The 27,204-nt window shown below is 36.7% G+C and overlaps 1 protein-coding gene across 3 annotated transcripts in view; it reads left to right on the top strand.

The window, feature by feature from the left end:
* Nucleotides 1-7,699: 7,699 nt before the first annotated feature.
* Nucleotides 7,700-27,204, top strand: part of MYO1B (myosin IB) — a 131,028-nt gene continuing 111,523 nt past the window's right edge. Inside the window, exons 1-2 of one of the 3 annotated variants that reach the window (XM_034429652.3) lie at nucleotides 7,700-8,044; nucleotides 24,461-24,604. In XM_034429652.3, coding sequence (XP_034285543.1) covers nucleotides 24,470-24,604 — 135 coding nt within the window. In that variant the 5' untranslated portion in view covers nucleotides 7,700-8,044; nucleotides 24,461-24,469. The remainder of the gene's footprint in view (nucleotides 8,045-24,460; nucleotides 24,605-27,204) is intronic. The other 2 variants (XM_034429644.3, XM_034429665.3) reach the window with 2 other exon arrangements.

Here is a 27,204-nt window from a genome sequence, read left to right on the forward strand (position 1 = left end):
TCTTAAAGATAACATTTAAACCATTCTTGGCTGCATTTTAAAAGGTGATTTTGAGATATACCTGATAATTCTTAAAGATAGCAACAACTTGACTTTCTCCTTTATAATAATGCCTGGGTCATGAATCCTTCTGATTCTTGTGAACAGTTGTACAGCATGACAAGATTGAATCTGCATAACTGTTTGATACATATTTTGAATTTGGCCAATAAGGGAGATAGAAGCCCTGGATATAGGTGTTATTAAATTGGTAGCTTGATGTTAGAACTAATGCAGACTATGATAATAATATAATATGGTCAATTAGTATGAAGAATGGTTAAAAAAACAGGTGGCTTCAGCTGTAGCTCAGTGTTTACTCAGCATTTTTAAGTCCTACATTTCCATGTCCATTTTAAGACCTATGTGAATTTCTATCCTTATCCTATTCGTATAATTTTTATATATCTTTTAAAATGTAGACTCATTGGGGTGCTACTATATTTGATATGGGTCAAGAGATTCCCAAAGTTTTATATTATAAAACCAAATCTATGTGCCTTTAATCCCTTATTTTACTGAACTGTCAAAAAAGAAAACAAGTTATTATGAGTGTGAGAAACCAAATAAGTTTGGTTTATTTAATATTAATATTAACAGGTTATTAATATTAAAAAGCTTTCTCACTGAAGTCATGTAATTCCAACACAGACAAAAAAGGAAGCTTTTTGGAATGGGAAAAATGGACCAAGTGATTAAGGGATATGGTAATGAATGAGGAAATCCAGGATTAAATCTACATTCTTTGCAGTGTTACACAACCTTCTCAGTTTGAAGATGTGTGGAGTTCAACTCCTAGAATTCCTCAGACAGCTCACACACCTTCAAACTGCCAAGGTTGAGAAACTGATTTACTGTACGACTCCAATTCACCCTGATTACACTGATGATTAAATTATGGTGTGCTTTCATGTAATGTAAAATCAATCCTGTGCATGGATGCAAGATTGTAATCCCCCCTCTGGTATAGTAATCAGCCTGTTTCAGATAATCGGATACAATCAAAAAACTGTTTCATGTCTGTCAGTTATGGGAGTAGCTAAGAAACTTTTCATTTCATCACCAGCATGAATTGGACAGAAAATAATATGTCAGTCTACTTGCTAGCTGTTTGCTCAACTCATGCTGTTTTGTCACGTTATAAAAAGGAAATAATCACTTTACCTTTCTACTTTCCCAGAATTTCTGCAACTGTGGGGAGTTACCACATTTGACTCACCCAGCAGACATCTGATTATTTATCACTTTCAGGTTTTGACTAATGGCAAACGAAGGAGCAGCATTTCCTTTTCACAGAAAAGGATTCAAAAGGAATTAAATGAGCCGTGCTGAAAATAAAAAATAATACTGCCCAGAGTTGCCTTATAAGGAAGATAGGTGCAACAAACAAACAAACAAAAATGTGTTATTTCTATCCTGTTTTTCTAGGTACTTCTGCACCACTCATGGTGAGTGAGGCATTTAAACCAATACAAATTATTATTAAAAATGAAAATTACAAAGGTAAAAGGGAATATATGAAAAAACAGATGCAGTAAATAAAAATGTTCATAATATTTAAATCGTAAATAGAATAATTTTATCCTAAACAGAACAGTAAATGATAGGCAAGCAATTCTGATATTTTTGTGTGAGCTGAAACACCCTTCTGTCTCCATTATTTCTGTCATAAAGAGTCAGCTTATGACAGGTATCAAGTTAGGAGCCTTGGTAGTACAGTGGTTTAATGCACCCTGTAATTAACACAGCTGCCTGCAATTTCTGCAGGTTCGAATCTTACCAGGCTCAAGGTTGACTCAGCCTTCCATCCTTTCTAAGGTAGGTTAAATGAGGACCCAGTTTGTGGGGGCAATAAGCTGACTTTGTATAAATATACAAAAGTAAGAAGGCTATTGCTTAACGCATTGTAAGCCGCCCTGAGTTTCCGGAGAAGGGCGGCATATAAATCAAATAAAAAAAAAAAAGTTAGAAACCAGGAGACTGTGAGTCAAAGCTGGTCAGGTGAATCTGGGCAGTCTATCTCTCAGCCGGCAACATCAGCTTCAGGTGACAAGCTGGTTTATCAATTCCAGTTGCAACCAGATTGATTTGAAAAAAGCGAACCTTCAACTTGCAGGAAAGTGCTAGAGGGAAAAAATGTATTTCTATCACAGCTGGAATAGGAATTTATCAGGATGTGAACAAACTGGGAAGGGAGAAACTATTCTAAAGTACCTGGGACCTAAATTCTCTAGCACATTGAGCCATTGCCAATACAATAATTGGCTCCCATCGGCAAAGAATTGTTTCTTAAGCAAATGCAAAGTTGTGTTTGTGGCACATATAACCTTCTGGTGATTTTGGAAGAATTCCAATATTATAAATAAGAAGTTATACTCAACATTCACTCAAGACTTTTTATTGAAACTGCTCCTTATTTTGACATTGCTTTAAGAAGGTGATAAGAAACACATTTTCTGTTTTCATCTTCAAGCACAACACATATGGCCCAAAAACTGATGGGAAAATCCACAAGACAAATATCAAGCCACAGAATCTTTCTCCGGATAGAACTTGTTTATTTATGTTTAAATCAGTAAAAGCTAAAAGACTAAAAAGCAAGGAGAAAAATATTAGCAATTATATTCAGTTTGGGGGTAAATCAAAGGACAGTTCCACTTGTCAATTTCAACTGTCAATGGCTATGTTTGTATGTCTTGAACTAGTCATGTAGAGTCACTTAGTAAGTCTAATTTTTTAAAAAGTAACACAATTCTTTTTCTCCCTCCCTCTCTTTCTATATATATATATATATATCTCCTTTGTGAAAGCTCTCTAGACCTTCTATTTCATTCAGATATATATGTATTCAATTTTCTACATTTCTTAGACCATATAAGTTACACATCAAATATTTCTTAGTTGTTAGTGAGCTTCTCCTTCACTCATTTAACTCACTAGTTGTCTGGCAAGCACATCCATAGTATACTATGGATTTGAAACTGATTTTAGTGTTCTTTTAATATTCCTGTTACCCTGTTGTATTTTGTATTATATAAATATTCATAATTCAGAGGACAAACAAAAGCTCTATGCATCTGTATACCTGCCTATCATATGGAATACAGAATAACAACGTTGGAAGGGATCTTGGAGGTCTTCTAGTCCAACCCCCTGCTCAAGCAGGAGACCCTATAACATACCAGACAAATGGTTGTCCAATCTCTTCTTACCCACAAACACTCCCCCACAGCACCCACAACTTCTGGAGGCCAGCCGTTTAATTGGTTAATTGTTCTCATTGTCAGGAGATTTCTCCTTAATTCTAAATTGGATCTCTCCTCAATAAGTTTCCATCCCTTACTTCTTGTCTTGTCCTCAGGTGTTTTGAATAGATTGAGCCCCTCTTCTCCATGACATCCCTCCAAATACTGGAAGACTACGATCACCCCAGTCCTTCTCTTTGTTAGATTAGTCATACCATTTCCTGCAACCATTCATGTTTTAGTCTTTAGTAGCCATAATAATCTTTGTTGCTCTTCTTTGCACTTTCTAAAAAGTACATCTTTTTTGTATCATGGTCACCAAAACTGGACACAGTATTCCAAGTGTGGTCTTACCAAAGCGGCATAAAGCTGTAGTAATATGTCACATGACCTTGATACTATCCTTCTGTTGATACAGCCTAGCTGGCATTTTTGGCAGCTGCAGCGTACTGCTAGTTTATATTTAAGTGTTCATGTTTGTCAAGATCCTTCTGGATCTTGAACCTATCTTCTGACATGTTAGTTATTCCCCCCACCTTGGTGTTGTCTGCAAATTTGATTATTTCCTCTTCTATCCTCTCCTCTAAGTAATGTATGAAGATGTTGAGGAGTACTGGGCCTAAGACAGAACTTTGGAATACCCCACTCCATGCTTCCCTCCATGTAGATACAGTTCCATCTATATGTTGAGTGTGGTTGGTCAGCTAGTTACAAATTCATCTGGTAGTGATGCTATCTATCTTGCATTTTTCTGTCTTACCAAGTAGGTTGTGATATACTTTGTCAAAGGACTTATTATCTATACAGCATTTCGCTGGTCCACTAATTTAGTTACTTTGTCAAAGAATGCAATAAGGTTTGTCTGGCATGATTTGTTTTTGACAAAGCCATGTCGGTTTCTACTAACAACTTTGCTTATTTACAATAATTTGCCTCAGGCAGGTCAATACACAGAATAAAAAAAGAAAGGAATTATACTACAAAAAAGTATGCAAAATACAACATACAAAAAAGTGAAAACAAATAAAATAAAAGCTGCACTGAACAGGTTTAAAAAGCTTTCATGAATCTCCATGTTCAATAGTTTCCTGAAAGCACTAAGGAGGATATCAGTTTGAGGTTGTTCCATAGGACTGATCTTGCCACCAAAAAGGGCTTCCTTGCTTTAGTTCTTTTATTTCCTGATGATGGTGCACCAGGAATATTTTCCCTAGATGATCTAATAGGGCAGGCCAGTGCAGATTGGAACAGACCATCCTATAGATACCTAGGTGCCAAGTCATGCAGGGTTTTACAGCAGAAATCAGCATTTTAAAGAGCTCGTGATTAGTGCTCTAATTAAATTGAAGAGTCATAAACTAATCCACCGGGGTGGATCCTCTTAAGCCGAAAACAAGTAACATTTTTACAGCCTAACTAGATCCTGATTTATAAGGAAATGTGACTGAACTATAGGAAGTTTACTCTCTAGTCAAGATACGAGGGACTAAACAAAAGCATATTAAATTAAAGCTAATAGGACCTGCTTCCAAGTAAAGAAAAACTTCCTAAGATTAAGTTGTCAATCCATCAAATTTAGCACAAAGGTTCAAAGTTTAATAATTATCATGATTAATTATTGTATGATACAGTTTGGAGTAGTGGTTAAGGCTCCAGGCTGCAAATCAGGAGGCCGTGAGTTCAAGTCCTACCTTAGGCACAAAGCCAGCTAGGTGACCTTGGGCCAGTCATTCTCTTTCAGCCCTAAGAAGCAGACAGTGACAAACCACTTATGAAATATTGCTAAGAAAATTATAGAACCAGACAAACCTGGAATCGCATACCCAAAAAAATTATTAATTACGGTATATGCAGTGGTAGATTATAGAACACCAGCTTACTGTTGCATATTTTGCAAAGGGAATAATAAAAAGGTCATTTGTGTTTTGTATTTCAAATGGAGAAGACTCATGCACAACTTTGAAATCTGATGTTAAATCACTTGTTCAAGTCAAATAATTTGTCTAGAATTTGTATTCAGTCTTGAGAATTTTTCAAAGTGTAGACAGGATATTTCCCATCACGGTCCAAAAGGATTTCATTTCTTGATTATCCATCCATGACTTTAGATATCACTTGCTGATAATAATTGAAAATAATTTGGGAGAACTGTGGTTGGAATGCATTTCTTACAGATTTCTTGAAATATTTAAATGGCCTATGGGAAATCAGAAACAGAACACAGAACTGGCCCATTGATCAGTTTTAAAATTGACACTTCTTAAATAAAGTAGTTTCCAAGCTTTAAAAACTTGCTGTCTTTTAAATTGCTTCTAGTAAAATTATGTACCATATATGTTATAAAACTTCTAAATCCCTATCATGAATCATTACAGCTAGATTTGTTTTATATTGTAAAAATCTTATTTAAAAATAACTTGATAGAAAATCTTGCAATCTAAATAAGTTTATTTTAATAGAAATGCTGTAACAAGAGAGATATTAAAATAAAAAGGGATTTGTAATTAAAATCTTGGATTTCAACATCATGTTTTGCTACAATTTGCTTTCTTATGTTTTCTTGACTAAACAACATTGGTTGGTTTAATTGGATGGCTTAGGCCAGTGATGGCGAATCTTTTCGGCACGGAGTGCTGAAAAGGGAGAGTGTGCACGGGCGGCACCAAGTGCCAAAAAGGGAGCATATACGTACTTGTCAGGGCCGCGACCAGGAAGAGGAGCTGCCCAGGGGGCATGTGTGCGCCGGATAAGGTACTTCCGGTTTCCGGCGTGCACATGTGCGCCGGCAAGCAAATCTTTCGGTTACTGTCATGCATGCACCGATCAGCTGGCCGGCATGCATGTGCATGTCAGAAAACGGAAGACCAGCTCTTCCGGTTTCCAGCACTGCCGCACACACAAAGGCCACCTGATCTTCTGGCGCATGCGTGCCAGAAACCCGGAAGAGGAACAGGTGACACTGCGTGTTCCAGGCAACGTGGCTCCGTGTGTCACTTCGGGCACGTGTGCCATAGGTTCGTCATTATGGCTTAGTCTATAGGGTAAGAAGCAGTTGTAAACTTCCAAAAACCCTGAGGTCTCCCTGATGCCAGTCAACATTTTAGCACAGGTAAAACCAAGTTAGCATACTTTGGTAGTTTCCAGAATTTCTCCTCAGCCAGTACAAGGTCTCATTTTTTAAAAAAAAATTTGATTTATATGCCGCCCTTCTCCGGAGACTCAGGGCGGCTTACAATGCGTTAAGCAATAGCCTTCATACTTTTATATATTTATACAAAGTCATCTTATTGCCCCCACAAACTGGGTCCTCATTCCTATATGCAGGGAAGTTAGAATGGATCATGATTGCTGATTGCATTTCTTCATTAATACCTTTTCTATATGACCAAATCAGTACAAAGTAATCACATACAAAGCATGCAAACAGTTCTGTATTATTTTTAGAAACAGCATGTTAGAAAAGATATGAGTGTGTCCTGTTGTACTCATTTCATACTGGAAGTCTTATTTCTTTATTATGTTCCATCTTTACATAAAGTAATATAATTCATAATGCCATAAGCATCAGATTGGCCACCAGGAAAACAGAATGTAAACTGTTGCTCTGATCCAGCATCGCTCTTCTTAAATTTCCATAGCACACTATATGCAAAAATTAAAATGTTACTATAATTCTCTTACTGTTTAATCACAATACAGTAGAGTTCTTTGAGAATGTCAGTTTGGTGTAGTGGTTAAGGCATCAGGTTAGAAACTGGATGGGAGTCAAGTGAGTTTTACTCCTTCCTAAAACCAGTAGGTCTTGGGCCAGCCATTCTCTCTCAGCCCCAGGAAGAAGGCAATGGCAAACCACTTGCAAAAAAAAAAAAAAAAACCTGCCAAGAAAACTGTAGGGACTAAGTCTAAGGCACCTACGCACCCACCCACGCACATATACAGAGACTGTCATTTACACCATTATGTAGTTATTTCAATAAAGTATTACAGACATGCCAGTCTTCCTTCCAATGGAACCTAAGACAGTTTGAAAGGACCAATGATCTTAAATAAAACTGTCAGAAGAAACCTACTTATTCAAAATGGTCAATTAAAAAAATGGAAAAGAGGTCCGTAAAACCGATATTCGAATTCCATTCATGATTCATCTAGTTATTAAGCCCCACTGAATTGAGAACGCAGCCTTTCGGAAGCCCTACACGAATGTTGGACCTCCTCACCCATGATCCCCAGGAAGGCTGCAATTCGAAAGGGCACGGAAGGATCTTCCAGAGCTAAGCCGTTCGTCCGACCACCCGGACGTCACTCGCATCTCGCCCCCTGTCCCGCATTAAAACTTTCGCGCGCTTGAAAGGCAGCGGCTGCTCCAGGGCGCCGCTGGGGGTCGCTCGCCTCCCCTTCGCGCGAACCTCGCCTGCCGCAGCGGAGGTGTGGAGCTAAGGCGGCGGCGGCGGCGCAGCCCCGCCCCGAACCGGCCGACTCCCTGCCGCGAGGTCATTACCACGCCTCCTGCTTCTGTGAGGCGGGGAGGGGCGTGGTCGTCCTTGCTGCAGGCTGAGTTCCTCGGGAACAGGCTGCTTTTCGGAGGAAAAAGCCGGACGAATTCCAGCCTGAGCGGGAGCCTGAGAGCGAGAGCGTTGGCTGGAGTTGGGCAGCCCCAGGAGCTGTCCCGCTTTCTTTTCTTTTTTTTCCCCCCTTCTCCCGCTTGCTGGGGTCGAGAGGCGCATCTGGACGGAGGCGAGGATTGCCTAGAACGAGAAAAGGTGCGGAGAGGCGCCGTCCCGCTTGGGCTCCTTGGCCAGAGTTGGCTTTTGTGGTGTGGATGGTCTCGCGGGTATCCTTATCCTGCTTTTCTGCGCTCTTTTCCTTCAGGTGCTCTCTGATTGCGGGGCTGCCCGCGGCTTGCTCTCCTGGTTGCCAAAAGGGGCTGGGGAAGGGAAGGGGACTGTGAGAGATGCATGGTGATGGGCACAGAGGGGCTTTGGGGTGGGAATTGGGGGATTTCAGGAAACCAGTGGCCACAGAACGAAGATTTGGCGCCAGAAAGGGGGGAAGGAGGAGGAGCAGGGACGATGTCTCGGAGCCTTCTGGGTTAAAGGTCTTGCTAAGAGGCAGCGCTGGCAAAGGAAGCAGAAAGCTGCAGTGATTTAGGCAAGGACTTTTGGAATAACGAGGGGGTGGACTTTGCAGAAAGGAGGGGGGAGGTCTTGGGACTTTGAGGGGAGGAAGAGCAGGGGACCGCCAAGAGGACCGTCTTTATTCTGTGGTGCATGGACGACAATTAAACTGGTTGCGGACAGGAAGCAGGAGATGGAGTGGCATGAAAACCTTGCAGGGCTGAAGAATGGGCTTCAGGAATGCAAGATGGGATCAGGGAGAAAGAATGGGAATAAAGAATTGGGGGCCAAAGAGGAGGGACAGGGGCTGAGTATATTGGGTAGGTAGGGAAGAGGTAGGTGGTTTGGATGTTAGAAAAGCAGGTGAGATCTGGAGGGACAATTTAGAGTGCATTTCCTGCACGTTTAAGTGAAGCTGGTGAAGAACCCTGTTGCAAGGATATACACTTTTCTGGGAGGAAGGTTGCAAGCTGTTTATGATTTTCTCCAGGGAAAGTTGGATTTGGATTACAGTAGTTAGTTCTCTGGTGTCCTTCTCTTGCCTGCCTGGTCTTTGTTTAGTCTCAAGGACTCTTATGTTTGTGTGTGTGTGTGTGTATGTGTTCTGTCCTTTTGTGCGTGCCTGGTGCCTGCAGAGGGATTGAAACCAGATTCTAGGATTTCAGATTTCAGTCTGTTAAGCCCTGAAGCGATTTAGGGTGTGCTTCCAATTTTTGATCCTTAAGAGTCGCTTTGTTCAGGATATCTGTGCTTGATTGGGGATTTGTTTTAGTAAAATCCAGAGGTAACAATTTAGTTGCAACAAGTTCTCTGTTGGCTGAGCTGCAACATGGCAGTGAATGAAGTTGCTGCTGCTGGCGGACTCTGTATTCTGCCTCTGTTTTTAACTGTGATTATCAACTTCTTTGCAAACAGAAACTCCATTCAGTAAATAGCTGTTCACAATGACTTCTGCAAGCCTATCCTTGAATGGAGGTGCAATTGTGACAAAAGACTTACCTGTTTTTCTGTGTCTCTTCCAGAAGTTCAAGCCTTTTCCTTAAGAAAGCAAATATATAATTTCTTCCTATTGCCTTCTTCATTGTATTCAGATATACACACACCTCTAAAGCTCAGCTTTTTTTACATAGCCCACTGGGATAGGATCAGTTCTATTCATTATCTGAGAAAGGGTGCTTAGCCCAGATGTGAGGGGATGTCTGTGAAAAGGAATTGAGGGGTCGTGGTTCTTTAGTTCTGTAACACTGTCGTGAGATCATTTTTCAAGAGCTCTCTCATTCTTTTCCTTCCATAGAAGAATTTAGAAGATTAAGACAGGCTTGCAATTAAGTCAATAGAACTTACTTGCCCATCTGTTCACACTTGTGTCGTCATTTAGTCTATTCTGCCTTCCTGTAAGAGAATCAACTACTCTTCATTTTAAGATTTCACTAAAGACTATTATTTGTTGTAAGAAGACTGCCAGATGATTTATAAACAATTTGTTTATCAATCATGTCTAATCATGATCTGTATTACTTCCTTTAAATTGTTTCTGCTTGGAACTCTGCCTGTTTTCTCTTATTTCATCCAGTTGGCATCTTTTTGTCTTCCACAATTTAGTGGAAATTCATAGATTGAAATCTCTTGCATCAGTATCTCAAGCTAGGAATGTTGCAGACATCCCTGGGAAATGAATAAGGCAGTAATGAAACATTTCAGATATATTTGTGACAAATTAGTAAAGGGGAGAAGTTGCAGAACAGGAAAAGTAAAGTAATCAAGAGAAAATGTGTTTATTTATCATTTGTGAAGAGGATTTGTAGATGGGTCTTTGCTATTTATCTCATAACTGTAAGATGAGTTGGGCTGAGAAAGAGTGGCTGTCAAATGCTAAATCAGCAAGCTGTACCAATTTGAACCAGCATCTCATTGATCCAAGTCTAATACCTTAACAGCTATAGAATGGGTCTCATTCATCTTCTTTCCTTTTGAGGGTAGCTCATACATATTATAGATTAAATGTTAGAAGTATGTGCCATTGAATTCAATAGAGCTTGTTCCTCTATAATTGTGCTGAAAATGACTCTTGAACGGGTTGCAATACATTACATTTTATCCTACTTTTTGTATACTCTATGAAGAGCACCTATCCTTCAAACATTGCTTAAAAGTGATGACTAGTGATTGCATATTAAGCTGTAGTGTGATAAAATTTAGTTTAAAATGGACTTTTTTTGTAAAAATAGTATAAAAGAAATGTTACTGCCCAGAGATGTTAACTTTTAAATATTTTTTTAGGGGTAAGAGCTACAATAGGTGGGGATGATACTATAAAGTTGACATGCATAGGTGGGGCTAAATTTTCCAGTTTGTTTTTTAAAGCTTGTTAAGTGTACACTGTGGATTACATAGTACATTTTATTTGCTTTCCCACCATTCTTCATTGATAAATAAATTTTCTGCTTATCACTACTGCGATATTAGAGGAGGGTTCATAAGGCTACAAAAAATTTGCTTGAAAGCTGCAAGTTGCCTACTCTAATTTTAAAGGAAAATGAATTGTGAAGTTATGTGTGAAATATTTGGTTTGTATTATTGGATTACCTAATGCAATTTGAGTAATTAGTTACATTTATAAAGAAGAGTTGCCAAAACATTAATTTATAGTTACATATGTATTGATATATAACCATCATATTGTTCATTTTTGAGGTAAGCAATTTTAGACAAAGCAGAGCAAAAGAGTAAGGTATAGTAACTCAGAAGGATTGAAGCATAAAATATCAAATCAGATAAAATGAGCCTGATCTTGCTAGCCTTTTGTAAAGCATTGCATGTACTTCAGGTCCTAAGGGTCAAGAAGGAGGTTGGATGGCCTGTTGAGCTGTCTCTCTTAATTGTTTTGTTATGCTTAGTGACCTTTGTAGGTTTTTAAAATTCTTTGTACTTTATGTATATGTGCATGTATGTGTACTGTGTGTGCAGCTGCCCAGAGTCACACTTGCATGTTGGGCAGTCATATAAAGGGAAAGAAGGAAGGAAGGAAGGAAGGAAGGAAGGAAGGAAGGAAGGAAGGAAGGAAGGAAAATTTAGTTCATACTAAATAACTCATTATATTTTTCTAATTTCTGCAAACCATTATTGCTTCCACAAAAATACACTGTTTTTTGTTCCTTAAAATCATTACCTTTCTCTTTTTTAAGATCTCATCAATACTGTCCAGCCACAATTTCTGTCTTCTTTTTCTTGATTCATTCAATTTGCCTTCATATATTAGCTCTCTGATTGGATTCTCATTCATTCTCACCATTAGCATCAGACGGCTTCAATGTCCTTTTTGTTTTTGTACTGGCCACTCATTATTTTATTTAATTTAGATTAATTTAGCAGCCATTCATTCTTAATGCTATCTCTTTGTTTTACCGTGCATATTTCTCAAGCACTCCATTCCAATTGCATTCAGTTTTATGTTTTTCCTGTTATAAATTAAGTCTCATTTTCATAAAACTAGTTGGCTGAATTAAAAGAACAATATAATTTGAATACAAAAATATGCATGTTTTCAAATTCCCAAATAACACATCTGTTACCACCACATGCTTTTAAGATACTTCTCCATAAATACATTAAATAACCAAAGGTTATTATATCGTATCAAATATCCACTGCAAATTCCATGTAGGTGTCAGGAAGAGCATTTGGCCAGTAAATGCTCAGCTCCATTCAGTCACCCTAACTCTCTCCTGTATCAAGGGATTACAGGGTCATAAAAAGAAAGAAAACCCATACTCTTATTGTACACCCTGAATGACATTGAAGCATTTGCTTAGAATATCATTTATTCTTACCCTTGCTTTACACCCATTATTATGCCACTCTTGTCATATTCAGCACAACCTTCAATTCCATGCTTACACAAAATTATCATTGAAGCCATTCACTTTATCAGATGCTTTCTCTAAATCAACAATCATATAGTAGACTTACTTTTTCACATTCATCCATTTCTCATTTACCTGCTAAGTAGCAAAAATTTGGCCTACACATTCCCTACCTAGCAGAAAGTCTTACTCTACTTAGTGTGCAAATTTTGCTTTTTGGCATTTTTTAAAACCTTGCAGTCAGAATTTTGCCCAACACTTTCCTAGGCTCCATTGATAAACTATTCCCACTTAGTTTTCTGTGTTCAGTTCTGCTACCTTTGTATAGGAGAATAATAGCACCATTCTTCCAACCACCAGGCAAAGTATAGTCTTCACATGCTTGTTAAACAAGTTGCACAACCACCTTGGGAACAAAATACATCCATATTTTAACATTTCTCCAATTACACTTTCTATACTCTCAGTCTTTCAATTGTTCATCCTTATAGGATATATGATTTTCTTTTCACAAACATTTAAATATCTATCTCAATTTTAATTTTTGATTTGTCGTTATCATTTCTATTCAAATCCCTGATGGACACTTCTCAGTATTCTTTCACTTCAATTTTACCCAAATAATCTCACTCCTTTGTTTTTAATTTCATTCACTCAGTTGTAAGATAATTCTTACTCCTTTTCACTCATGTCTTGCTTCTTTTAACCATTAGTTGCCTGCCTTCTCTACATTCTTTGCAATTATCCTTCTATATGCAAGAAATAAAGAGATAGTTGTAAAGAGTGATCCTTGTCAGCAATTCATTCCAGTCACAGTATAATGGGAAGGATGCATAGATCTTACAAACTATACATTTCACAACTGATTGCCTTCACTGCTTATTTATTTTATAGGAATGAGCAGTTAGCCTCAGCTCCTGAAGATCAGCTCCTCTAGATTAGCTTTCTGCTATGTTTTACTCTAAATATTATGGATTCACTTTTGTTCTGAGACAGTGACTGTTATTGTATTCTGTAAAAAGCTGTTTCTCCTGAAATATAGCATACAGTAAAGAAGGTAGTGTCTTCTTCATAGTATCGTAGATTGGAATGAGACTTTTAGATTATCAAGGCCAATACTTTGCTCAGTGTAGAAATCTAAATTTAAGCGTTACTATCTACCCCACCCCCCTAAAACATCCAAGAAGGGAAACATCTGCCCCAGTGATTGGAATATTGTCCAATGGCTTTTGTTTTTAGGATTTTCCCCCCAAAAAACCTCCCAATCAATACGAATCTTATCTTTCTGTCACCTAAATCCATTATCCCATATTCTACACACTTGAAGGGGGAAGTGGGGGGTGGGGTGGGGGGTGGGAGAGATCTTGACTGTCATCTGTGCAATACCTTTTCATATACTGGAAGAGTGCTAATTATTTGACAAATTTATATGGCCACCAAACTCACTCAGAGGTGACTTTGAGCAACTTACAACATTAAAAACCCACAACATGAAAACCCATACCCTTCCCCACAATGGCAGCAGCAACACAGTTATTATATATCCCCATTTTGATCATCTTTTCTCAAGGCTAAACATCTTCAATCTCTCCTCATAGGACTTACTTTCTAATTCTCTGATCATCCTCATTGCATTTCACTAAACCTGCTCAAGTTTCTCTGAATCCTTCTTAGAGATATTTGATGTGTGATCTGAACAATAGCAGAATGCAACAGAAGAATAATTATTCCACACAATTTCAAAACAATACTTCTGTTGATACAGCCCAAAATTGCATTTGCCTTATCTAGCAGAAATGTCACACTAACGACTCAAAATTGATTTGTGGTTGACTACTGTTTCAAGATATTTTTCATAAACTATCTTGGAACAGTAGCGCAGGTATCCTGCATTTGATTTTTGTTCCTAAGTTAAGAACTTTGCATTTGTCATGGTGAAATTTCATCCTGTTGCTTTTAATCTATTTTTCGGACCTAATATGTTCATTTTGAATTTTATTTCTGTCTTGTAGTATATTCACTGCCCTGTTCAGTTTTGTATCATCTGCAAATTTAAAAAGTCTTTCAACCTCTTCCTTCAAATTGTTAGTAAAATATTAAAGAACACCCAATTTACCTTTTGACTTTTGAAAGCATTGTTGTGAAAACTCTTTCAAAATGGGTAGGAACGGGAGTTATATAAAAAACAATTCTGGACATACGAGCACATTTCTAAATGAAGTACCTGGCTCCAATCTCCTTCCATTTTTATGGGAACCCAGGGCATTAAAAAAAATAAATAAAGGTGAAACTGGAATATGCCACATTCCCCCATCCACTCTTTTAAAACAATAAGCCTGGAGTTTACTTAAATATTTTAAAACATTCAAAAGAGTATTTTATACACATACAGTGATCCTTAACTTACAACCATTCAGTTAGTGACTCTTCAAATTTCCATTGGCGCTGAACTAAGTGACTTATGTAGTGCCTGAATTTTGATCATGTGGCCATGGGGATGCTGCAAAACTCATAAGTGTGAAAACTGGTAAATTGACACTTTTTTTACTAGTTTTTACACTTATGACTCTTGCAGCATCCCTATGGCCACATGATCAAAATTTGGGCACTTGGCAACTGGCATGTATTTCCAGGGTCATAGATCACCGTTTGTAACCTTCCCAGCCAGCTTTTGACAAGAAAAGTTAATGGGACAAGCTGGATTTACTTAACAACCGTGTGATTCATTTAACAATTGCAGTGATTTGCTTAGCTGGAGCAAAAAAAAATTGTAAAATGGGGCAAAACTCACTTAACAACTGCCTTGCTTAGCAATGGAAATTTTGGGCTCAATTCTGGTCATAAATCAAGGATTACCTATACTTTTTTTTTTGAAGTCAAGTTTTTTTATTTATATATAAGTATTATGAATACAATGTGTTGTCTGGGCATTTCATTTTACAGAAGAAAAAAAACATATACTGATAGTAATAATAATATATGTAATAATTATAACCATATTTATAATTATATTAGCTTATTTATGATCATATTCTATTAGCATACTTATAGTTAAAAAGCAACATTTATATTTTACTTACACATAGCAATGCTCTTTCTTCATCTAATTTCTACCTCTTATCTCTTAACCATTGATAAAACGTATTCCATGTTAAATAATACTCTGTATCTCCTTTATCTTTTCATTTCAATGTCAATCTATCCATCTCTGCACAGTCCGGTATTTTCCAAATTATATTTTCATCTGGATTACCTGTGTCAATTTTAATTCTTTATTCTGCAAACATTTCTGTCATGGGCTACTGTGATGTTCCATCTTTTTTTTTTTTTATAATTACAATCAGAATGAAATAACTGATTTTTGGGGAAAGTTGAGATCCTGGAAATCATGATTTGTAGTAGCTAAGCCTCAAGTTTATTTCTAGTTGTACATTTTAGAATGACTTCCCCAGGAAAGTGTATAGTTACTGTGATTCTAGGACAAATGCATAGTCAGTCAGTTCTATGTTTCAAGTAATTTTTTTGTACATGGTATTTTATCCTATTGTCTGAGGAGTTAAAATGGTCTATTTTGGTGTGCTATGCCTAAGATAGCTATAATTTTATTATGACACATGCATCTTCTATGCAGTCTTTTTTATATCTAGCTTCTCTATTATTCCTTAGTTAATTGTGTTTTAGGTTTTTTCAAAACAGACAAACCCAGAAATATTAGAAGTTATTAAAGTTGCTGTATTAATTTTTTAACAACGGCAGTGCCACTTTCATACTTTTGCTTTGGATAACTTGTAGAGAAAAAGCACTTAAATATTTTGATGGAATGTTTCATAATTCGTTTAAACACCCTTCACGTATTCATCTGAATTTTTGGAGGGCTTCACACTAGGTAGGCAATAGAGTTATATCTTCAGTTCTGTTCACTGTTCTTCTCTTGCCTGCATGTAGCTTGGCTATATTAAACTTTTTGTACTCACACAGATTTAGGTAAGTATACATTCCTCTATGTAATCTGAGATCTAAGTACACTCTTCCATATAATTTGAGTAAAGTATTGGATTGTGTGGAGAACCATACTTTCATTCAATGCAAGGTGAGTACATTACCCTGTCAGAACATTCAGCTCAACAGGTGGAGGTTGGGAGTGGGAGAAAGGGGAACATTATTCTTTGCGCAGATTGAAGCCCCTCAGATGTTCAGATAAAAGCAGAAGTGAACTAATCCAAAATATTTTATTCCAATCCATGTAGGAATAGCCCACTTCTCCTTTTGGGATTAAGTAGAGATGTACATTGGAAGACCTAAAGGGCCAATTAGGGGCAGATCATCATGAAAAAAATAGACGATACAGTATGTTGTCATTAAAAGTTGACACTGACTTGACAGCATATAATCAGGGATGTGTAGCACTTTAAATTTTAAAAAGCTGCTTTGGAGCATACAAGGTTTCACACATAGCCTCTCTCTGCAAGTCTTAAAAAAAACCAGCTGCTCTTTAGAGTTGCAAACAGATGCTTTGTACATGCCCCTGCGAGTTCATGTATCCCTTTTGGGAATCAGATCTGAAGCACGACACAGCCCTAGGACTAAGTTGCTCTTCGCAATTAAGGGTTCCTCATTTTTCATCTTGCACACAGTGCAGCTGTTCACGTAAAAATAACAAGAGATGGGGTATTCTACCCTTCTGAATCTTCTAACTGGACTAGCCATTTTGCTACAGTCACAAGTCTTATGCAGTAGAGAGTTTAGGAGTCATTTTGGCAGATTCTTTTAAATAGTTTTAAAAGTCACCCATGGTAGCTTTGTAAAAATACTAGCTGCGGGGGTAGGAATAACAATGACATAGTTAACATAATGTGACATAACATAACATGAATAACAATAACAAAACATAGTTACTGACTTGGGATGTGGTGATACATGACTAGAGAATTCCATAATGAGCTTCAGATAGCAGAAGCAAGTGGCAGATAGCTACCTATTTCTAAGATCAATAGGATCTTCTTACACCTTTGTTTGCTAATCAACACATGCAAAAATGCTAAAGGAATTTGTGGAGTTGTTAAACCTGCATTTTTAAAGTCATTGACTAAATCCTAGCTATCAGTCCAATCTCTGGAAGGAGAGTGTGATAAGAAATACCACTGTGATCTTACTATATTCAGTTTATCATGCTGAAGTATTTACTTCATTTCTATCCACACTCCTATAAATATTTCCTTTGAATACTTTATGCATAGCCTAGTGATGGTATGACAGTTGAGTGTCATCAATTTGACTCTTATGCCATGTGGGATTGACTCATTAGTTCAAATGTCTCATGTTAGCTGCAGATACTTGAATTTATCCCATTTTCAAGCATTCAAGAAACTTCTAAAATTGAAATGCCATCCATGATGTACATAGAATTGAATAGGAAAAAATGATTTTGAGTCACAAATAGACTATTAAACAAGGGATATGAGATGCTACATTTCTGGTAATCACTGAGAGTTTATCCTTGTACAGATTGATTTATGGCTAATTTCTGGTGAGATTTTAACTGAACTTCCCAACTATCTCAGTTTTCCATTCTCAGATATTCATCTTTTGGCACTTTTGGCAGTGAGCGATTTTATCTTATTAATAAAGGAGAGCCAGGTTGGTGGTCTGATTAAGGCTAGAAACCAGACATCATGAGCTCTAGTCTTGCCTTGGGCACAAAGCTAGTTGAGCAAATTTGGGGCAATCCCTCTCTCAGCCCCAGGAAGAAGTAGGCGAAGGCAAATCTGAGAAACCTTGCCAAGAAAACTCCATGGACTTGTCCAGGTAGTCTCCAAGAATCAGTTACCATTGAACAGAAGAAAACAACAACAACAACAAAAAGAGGAATTTAATCCTCAACCAATCTGCTCATTCATTCCACACAATTCCTGATTACTGTATCTGTGATTAGCAGGTGGGCTGTTTAAATGAGACTGCTGTCTGTCTTTGGAAAAGATTACATTTTCCCCATATATATCTAATGTGAAGAAAGGGGAAAGAAGAGATATACAGCAATCAATTACAAATGACTTAATCTGATTCTAGATTGCAGTTGTCATAGCCTAATTTCTCTGTATCATTTCTCCTTCTGAATACAGTGTCCTTTACTAAGAAGCTTGTTTGTTTCTTTCTAAAAATTGTTCTGATGATTAAGGCATTTGGAAACCAGCCAAGCAAAACCCTTCTTGACCATAAGAATTATACTTTTCAGTAACACAGCCTAATTTTATAAAGCTAAGAATTGTTTGATATTGTAATAATAAAATTATAAAGTAATATGAAATTGATGGCCTTTCTTTTTCTTATAAACATAGTAGAACTAGCATTGCTTTTAGTAATGCATCATTGTGCTGGTCTTTGACCGTAATAAAGATTGATTTGAATGCAACGTTTTTTGTTTGCTTATTTGGGAAGGGTAGTAAAATACTCAGGGAACATGCATCAGCTGATTCTAAATTTTAAATAGTAATCATATGGCTTAATTATAAATACAAACCATCCCTGTGAATTTAGTATATCGTGTGATCATTTTAGTTCAGTTAATCATGGATTGGTGAGTAATGAAAAACCAGTCTTTACATTACATATTTCATGGCTGAATTTTGCAAACCATGCTGTTACTCTAACCTGGTTTAATTTTGGATTAGCCACTGTTTGCATTAACATTTTGTTTGTAACCCTGTGTGTCATGAATGTGCAGGTAGGGATTTATTAGCAAAATTGCTCAAGTGTCTGTACTTGAGCAATTTGATAATTGCTAGATAATTTTGATACATTTCCAGTGTTTCTCAATGTTGGCAACTTTAAGATACGTAGAACTCAACTCCCAGAATTCTGGGATATACCAATAAGAAATACTGATTTCCGAGATGCTTTAATAAACTGTAGGAATAAAATAGAATACCATATTACAGTCTGTAACCATTATAGATAGATTGTATGCTGTGATATTTGCTGGGCATTATTTTCATCTGAAATAATACGGGAAGGGCAGAAAGGGCTTTTATTAATTTTTCATATCATAGATTCAACTATCTGTTGAAAGAAAAATCTCAGTATCAAATATTGTATTATCTTGTAGTAATGAGATCTAGCCTAAAAAACACTGTAAATTAATGGTACAGATTGGCTGAAATGTCATAACTGGTGTACAGTCCTTGTTTTATTAGTCATGTTAAAATGATATCTAAAACTACTTGTAAGAAATAGAGCATATCTATCTTACCTTGAAGGTTGGATGAACAGCCTTATTTTCAAGGCTTTCCAGAACACCCATCAGAGTGAGAATCATATAGATCTGGGGAGGGGCAGGGAGGGAGACAGGGAGAGGAAATCTCATTCCAGAGACCATATGTATTTCTCTTCTGCAACAGGAATGCAAATGCAACCTTTGAAGGGCAGATCAAAAACTAGATTGCCATTTAGCTTTAATCTTAAAATGGTGTAACTTAAACTTTACTATCTCACAGTATCCTAAGAGGATAGCTGAAGAGCTCAAACCTTGTGGTGATTCTTTTCATATTGTTTAAATGTAAGTGGTGGTAAGACTAAAAAAACCCTACAGAAACCATCAAATGAAGAGAATTGAAGTTTTGTACTTTTAATATCTAAAGGCATTCGTAGTGTATCTTATGAAAATGGCTTTCACACTTGCTCAGTAGAAGATAAAGCTGCGGGAAAGATTTTTATCTAATGATTTGTAGCCACTAAAATGCTGAATCTGCTTTAAATTATCATTCTGAAGATGTTCCTAAACACCTTTACTCAACATTCCTGAATGTTGATGGCTATGCCTCTATTTTTGTTTTTGTTTGCATTTGAATAAGAACTGTTCCACTATGACAATGAATTAGTTTAATGGGGTTTAAAGAAAAGCAGCTCACGTGTATTGATCTGATTGATCTTATTTTAGGTTAGTTTTTCTCCCAGCTTGCAACCCTTTGTTCTGGTCTGAACATTACCACATAGATGCTGTGGTAATTCTTGGAATTTTTTTAAGGCAAATTCAAAGAAACCCACAAACACCATTGTATGGTGAATACTGTTAATAACGTTAAAACATACTTTGCCTGCAACATTTTTCTTAATAGTTCAAAACATTCTTCTGTAAAGACTGAAGCCATCTGGCCATGTGATTTGACTGGGCTCATCTAGTGACATGAAATATTTTTTTCAAAGCGGGGAAGGGAGACCCTTTGATCTACCAGAACTTGAAAAGTTTAATAGCCAAAATGACTACCTACTGCAGTGTTAATATAAAAAACATGCACATGGATTTGTAGAGCCTTAGAATTAATAGGAATCCATAAGGCCATTGAAGTTTTATTATTGCAGAAATCTAGGCTAAACAGTTCCAGAGATATAGCTGACTTGCCTAACTTGAACACATCTAATGTTAGGAAGGTTTTTTTCCCCTAATATTTCCTAAACCCATCATTCTGTGGTCCTGCATTCAAACAACAGAGAACACAATTGGAAATTCTATATGATTTCCTTTCAGGTATCATGTATATAAACTGTATATCCTTTAGTGTTTCTTCATGGGATTTAATTTAATTTTTTGATCATAACGTATTGCCCTTTTCTGAATTTTTTTTCAGTTTCTCCAAATCTTTTTAAAAATATGGTACTGATCACATTACTTTAAATGGTGTCTGACCAAAGTAGAATAAATTGGAACTATATTGTAGAGAAACCACAATTTACTGGAGCATAATGCAATCGGTTTGAATGCAGTGGATCACATTTCTGCTGTAGTTTGTAACTTTGTCATCATAACAGCCTCCCTTTTATGGAACTTAGAGCCCACATTGACTCACATTGCTGAAAAATATTGACACAACCTATAACCATGTTGTGGTTGGAAATAAATAATTTTACTTATGGTGACTATAGGCAAGTACTCACCATGCTACCCTGTCAAGCACAGCTTCTTTCAATTGTTGGATGTTCAACCTTGCGCCAGATTTGGTGTTTGATAATTAAAATAGTGAAAGGTTGAATGTCCATTATAACCTTATTTTCTAAGGCTAAATATAACCTTAGTAAATAACCTTACTAAATAAAGTTATAATGGACATTCAACTTTCACTGTTTAATTGTCTCTTGTGGGCAAGAAGTGTCCAATTTAAGATTAGCCCTTTGTTTCAGATTTGTATTTCCTATTGAGTTTCACTTCAGTGTAAGAGGGCCTCCACTATTCCACTGTTGTTTTGGCAGGGACAACTATTGAAGGATCCATCTAAACCTTGCAAAGGACCTAGAACCTTTAATATTCCAAAGAGAGAAGTTTCATATGTGCATAGTGCACACTTTTTCAGATTTTTTGCAGAGCCCATTCTCTACAAGATGCATGTAGCTTGGCATTCAAGGCTGAGTGTGGGAATGGGTACAACATTTGACCCATCTTAATTGCTGTGGTTCTAATGTATTGTAAGGTAGGATTTTATTGACGAACAGCATCCCAAAAAACATGTAATGTTCCCACTGCCAGGAAGCAAGAGTTTTTAAAAATACAAATTTAGGAGAAAAATATGAAACATATTTTGGTGACTTGCATATTCTTTGCATATCTGTGGCTTGGAGTACTGAATGCAAATCTATTTAGGGCATCATTAACAGAAACCAACAAGATATATAGCCCAACATATTTTATCCTGATCTGAGCAAATGTGTGTTGGGGGAACACATTTCTCTGATTTTACATTTACTAATCATGGGTTGGATTTAAAGTAAGTTACTTCTATTTTACTCCCACTGAGTGAGTGCATAGATGAAAATTCTGAATTGATTCCTGTGCTATTCCATAATATGTAAATGCTGTATGTTTTTCTTTGCTGTACAAATTGTATTTTTCATTGAGAAAGACATCCGTGATTCATTGAAGAATCAGTTATGACATAAATATTAATTGTCTCACCAATACCCAAAAATCTGTGTCACACCAACAAAGTAAAATATATGAACCCAATTACTCCTGTACTTCACTTCCCTTTAGTTGGCATTTCATTATTCTTTTCCTGCACTACAGTGCATTTGGATAAATACTAGACCTTATGCAGAGCATAAATTGAAGCATTTTGAAGTGCCCTCAGGGTCTCTACTCAAAACTGAAGTGATTTTAGGGCATGCATACACATGATTATTATTGAATAGAAACCAAAGGGATGCTTTCCTTGTTGAATGATTTATGTACCTATATGTCATTTCTTTGTATCAAAATAAAATTCAGGTACCCAATGAAGAACCATAAATGTATTGTAAATATAAACAATAATAAATATAGTTTTAAGATGCAATGAAACTAATTTTACTCCAGCAAACAAGCCTATCTCTCATTGAAAAATTAATGCCCTTGTGAGATGTGAATATTATGGATTTTTGTAAGGGCAGATTTGTGGATTTCTTTAAAAGTATAAAATAAGATTCACATGTTTTAAGATTGAATAGTCCAATATGAATACTTACTATAAATTATATATATGTAGTCTAATAATTTGTTGTTTTTTTTGAAGCTGAATTGAAAGAACAGCTAAAAATACAATTAGATCAGGGGTGTCAAACTCAAGACCTGCGGGCCGGATTTGGCCCACAGGGTGCTTAGATCTGGCCTGTGGGGCCGCCCTGGAAACAGCGAAGGATCGACCCATGGTGCCTCTGCCAGCTAAAACAGAGCTCAGGGAGGCTGTGCAAGGCCCGCCCATGCTCCGTTTTTGCTGGCAGAGGGCCGCAGGAGGCCACTGCGGCTGAAAACAGAGCCTCGATGAATGACGTCAGGCTGGCCACGCTCACCCTGGCCACGGCCATCCAAGCCATACCACTACCCAGGGACCCCAAGGTCAAACACAACCCTGATGCGGCCCTCAATGAAATTGAGTTTGACATCCCTGAACTAGATCATCATCATGTAGAAATTAATACTTTCTTGGGGGTTTCTGTTTGGAAACATGGTTAATTTTCTGCTTTTTGATAATACTGTGAAGTTTCTGAAAGATGCCGTAATTAATGTTAGCAGTCATGTAGGAGCCACCAGGACTTTAGAATGCTACATATGCAATTGCTGTTTGCTGAAAATATTTATCTGGTGCACTAAGTTCCTGACTCTGAGGAAACATCCTTTTTTCCTTGAAGTTTTGGTGCTTGATCTGAAATAACTGTGATGGGTAAAGAAGGATTTCTGTGCCTTGATAGCTGCATCAGTGGTGGCTCTCCAGGCTGAGTGTCAGGTCAGTATCCTGCCTCTTTGCCTACTAGTTCATACTAGGTGTGATTGATACCAACAATGGATTGAAATTCAATAGAATTGTTACAAGGCAAATGAAGAGAAAAGGAGAAGGTGACCAAAAGAAAAGTGGGATCTGCTGTTCACTTGTATTTAGCTGTGAATTAGCTCATGCATTTGCAATTTGCCTTTCTTTTCCTGTTCACCCTTGGAGTTCTCTTCTCCCATCCCATAATCTCCCTTCTATTATCTCTCAGTAGGATCATTTTACATTTTTTTGCAGTTCTGTCCCCACATCTAAGACCCTTTTCTTTGGAATTGCCTGGATATTTCTTGCTTGCTTTCCTCTTGCACTTCATACTACCTGCTCTGGTTCAGATCTCTGTGGGTCTATGCCATGTGCTCATGTGTAGTTTTGCCTCAACAATAGAAAATCACTTAACATACATGTCCTTAACATCACTTAATTTAACATATTTAACAGAGCTGGGGCGACAGCTCACGTGCCCACAGAGAGGGCTCTGCGTGCCACAGGTTCGCCATCACAGGTCTAAACTTTGTGAGCAAATTGTGTAAGTGTTATTTCATGATGGTCCTTTTTCAGAGATCCTGGGTCAGTTCTTCAAAGCTACTTATTAATATGCTAGGTTTCCTTATGAGACATATTGTAATTTTTGCAAACAGTAATTTATAGAAGTAAGGATATAAAAAAATTAATAGTTCTTTGAACTTTTGAGAACAGCTTTTTCACAACTTCCATATAGTAAAAGCAGACAGTGGAAAGAGTTATTTTCTGACTTTGAAAGCTATCCACATCCATCTTACCATAAGCAATATTTTTCCAAATACTTTTTTCATGTTTTGCTGTGTGCTAGAAAGATCCATTGAAGGTCTTCATTCCTCCGTTGTGTTAATTTGAATGTTATATTAAACGTTAATCTCTTTTTTTTCTTATAGTAAAGAAAAATGGCAAAAATGGAGGTGAAGACATCTCTTCTTGACAATATGATTGGGGTTGGAGATATGGTTCTTCTGGAGCCCCTTACTGAGGAAACCTTTATCAGCAATCTCAAACAACGCTTTGATCACAGTGAAATATACGTAAGTATGCTATAAATTTCCATATATTAGTTTATATTTGATTCATTTCACAGAAAGGCATAGATTGAAAATTCTAGACTGATATATGAAATGGTATTTTCCCCCAATATTACAAAAATAAGATTATTAAATGTGTGATATATAATTATATGCTGAACGGTAGATCTATTTTAATGACTGTAATAGATTGAGTAATTTAATAATGTAATTAACAATTGATGCATAACTACTATAATTCCCCTTGCTGTGTCTTAGTAAAAAGTATTAATAGTGACATATGGCTTGTGAGACTGTAGAACAGAATGGGTAAAGATGAGATTAGGAGACCTAAATACAGGAGAAAAGGAAGATCTAAGTGGAAATAACTGGAGGAGAAAAAGGGTGATTTAGGATTCCTTTTAAAAGTAAATATCATTTATCTATACAGTTTCATATTTTTTTCTTTATTACTTAACTTGTACAGAGATAAAAAGATGCTGTTGTTTCTTGAAAGCCTATTGAGCAATTCTCATTTTGGGATTAGTACCTAACATGAAGCCACAATGTTGTTTGAGAGGTTTTTTTATTCAGAGCAGTGCGTTTCTCAATCATGGTTTTGCTTAGCATATTATGCTTGCTCAGCCAATTATGATTTACTGAGCAAATCACATTGTCAGCTCCGGTTCAACACGATGTGCGCATCCAGCATTTTTCCTTTTCTTTTGAAGCTCTTTGGAACTTCATCTGCTGCCTTAATGCAAACGACAGAATGGCTTCCCTCTCCAGAATTACGCTTAACTCTCTTTTAAAATTAAAAAAAAAATGTTTAGACTTGCCAAAGAGAGGTTGCAACAAAAAATCCTCTTTAAATGTGATGCTTTCTTTTGTTAAAAGAAAAATAGCCATGTCTGAATATCATAGTCTTTCTTGGTTTAGAAATAGTGTGACTCTCTCCACTCTTCACCTCTCTACAATTAACTACCATCATTTCTTTCACTTTGATTTGGAGTTTACAGTCATCCACTGAAAAGAGCATTAACCTGGATTACATTCTCAAAATTACTTAAATTCTCCTGTTCATTCCTCCTTATATGAGAATTATAGTATTATATGCTGTACTTCAGTTTTCAAAACTTCATTCCTGTGGTTGAAAGGATTGCTTAGTAATAAAGGAAGATGGTAAGAAATGTTACACTTCTACATATATATTAAAGACATGGGAAAGTCAGCATTATTTTCTAAAACCTAGTCATCATTTTATAATTGCTCAGGTTATGTTTTCTACTGTTGATTTGAAATTTACAATAAGGGTGTCATAATCAAGGCAGATTACTCTGCCAAAACTGATATATAAACTGATTTAATTAAAATGCATGTTTGGCCACAGCTTAGCTATACCGACTGCCAGCAGTTTGATTCTGACCAACTCAAGGTTGACTCAGCCTTCCAACCTTCTGAAATTAGTGAAATGAGGACCCAGATTGCGGGGGAAGGGGGATAATATGTTGACTCTGTAAAATGCTTAGAGAGGGCTGTAAAGCACTATGAAGTGGTATATAAGTCTAAGTGCTATTGCTTATTGCTGTTAATATGTTCATAACCCAATTACTCAAAATGTAAGTGTAATTTACATTTATTCATAAAATAAAATGGATCAAGAAAACTTTTTTTTAAAAAAATCTAAAAATATTAATTGGTAATTATTGTTATGATATTAAGGTATCATAAAATGGAGTAGATTGACTGAAGTGTTTTCATCTGTGAAAGTCTTAGATACAGATGTATGAATATATTGTAAGAGACATTAAGCAAATGGCTTTGATTGTGATTTGCCAATGTGTGAAATGGATTTCAGACATGTGGGGATTACCAACTATGGCCAGATTTGAGTGTTACACCTAATACCTTGTTCGGCTTTTGGTCTTGAAGGAAGGTGTTTATAGTTCCAATAGTTTCCAACATTGTTATTTTTTTATACACATTCTTTTACAAATATAGATTCTTGTCAAACTTTTCCTACAACAGTGTTTCAAGACCATGGAACATCAAACAATGTAAAAAAAATATGAGAAAAATATATGAATGTTCCCTTAAAGAAGGAAAATTGTTGAAACAAAGCATACTCTTTGTGTTCCTATGCAACATATTACCCATGCAAATTAATGTCCTCAGCTAGCAGTGACTGATGAGGAAAGAGATCTTGGAGTAACGATAAACAGTTCAATGAAGGTGTCAATACAGTGCACACGTGCTTTAAAATGGCAAGAGCATATTAAGGATAATAAGAAAATATATTGAAAATGAAGAGAGGATATAATTGAAGTATACAAAATTATGCATGGTGTGGGTAAAATGGACAAAGAAAAGCTATTTTCTTCTCAAAATACTAAAGCCAAATGTTATCCAGTGGCGATGAACCCTGAAAGAATCTGGGACAGAAAAAGGATTTTTTAAAATATACAATGCTTAATTTAGTTTTGGAATTTACTGCCCCAATATGTGGTATTGGCTATCAGCTTGGCTGGTTTCAAAAAAGGGTTGGACCAATTCATGGAAGTCCTAAGGGTCAATGTCTATTAGCCTTGATAGCAGTGTGACTACCTCTGAAGGCCACCCACTGG

Source organism: Pantherophis guttatus, chromosome 1 (assembly GCF_059756535.1).
Source record: "Pantherophis guttatus breed Tessera chromosome 1, ASM5975653v1, whole genome shotgun sequence".
NCBI lineage: Eukaryota > Metazoa > Chordata > Lepidosauria > Squamata > Colubridae > Pantherophis > Pantherophis guttatus.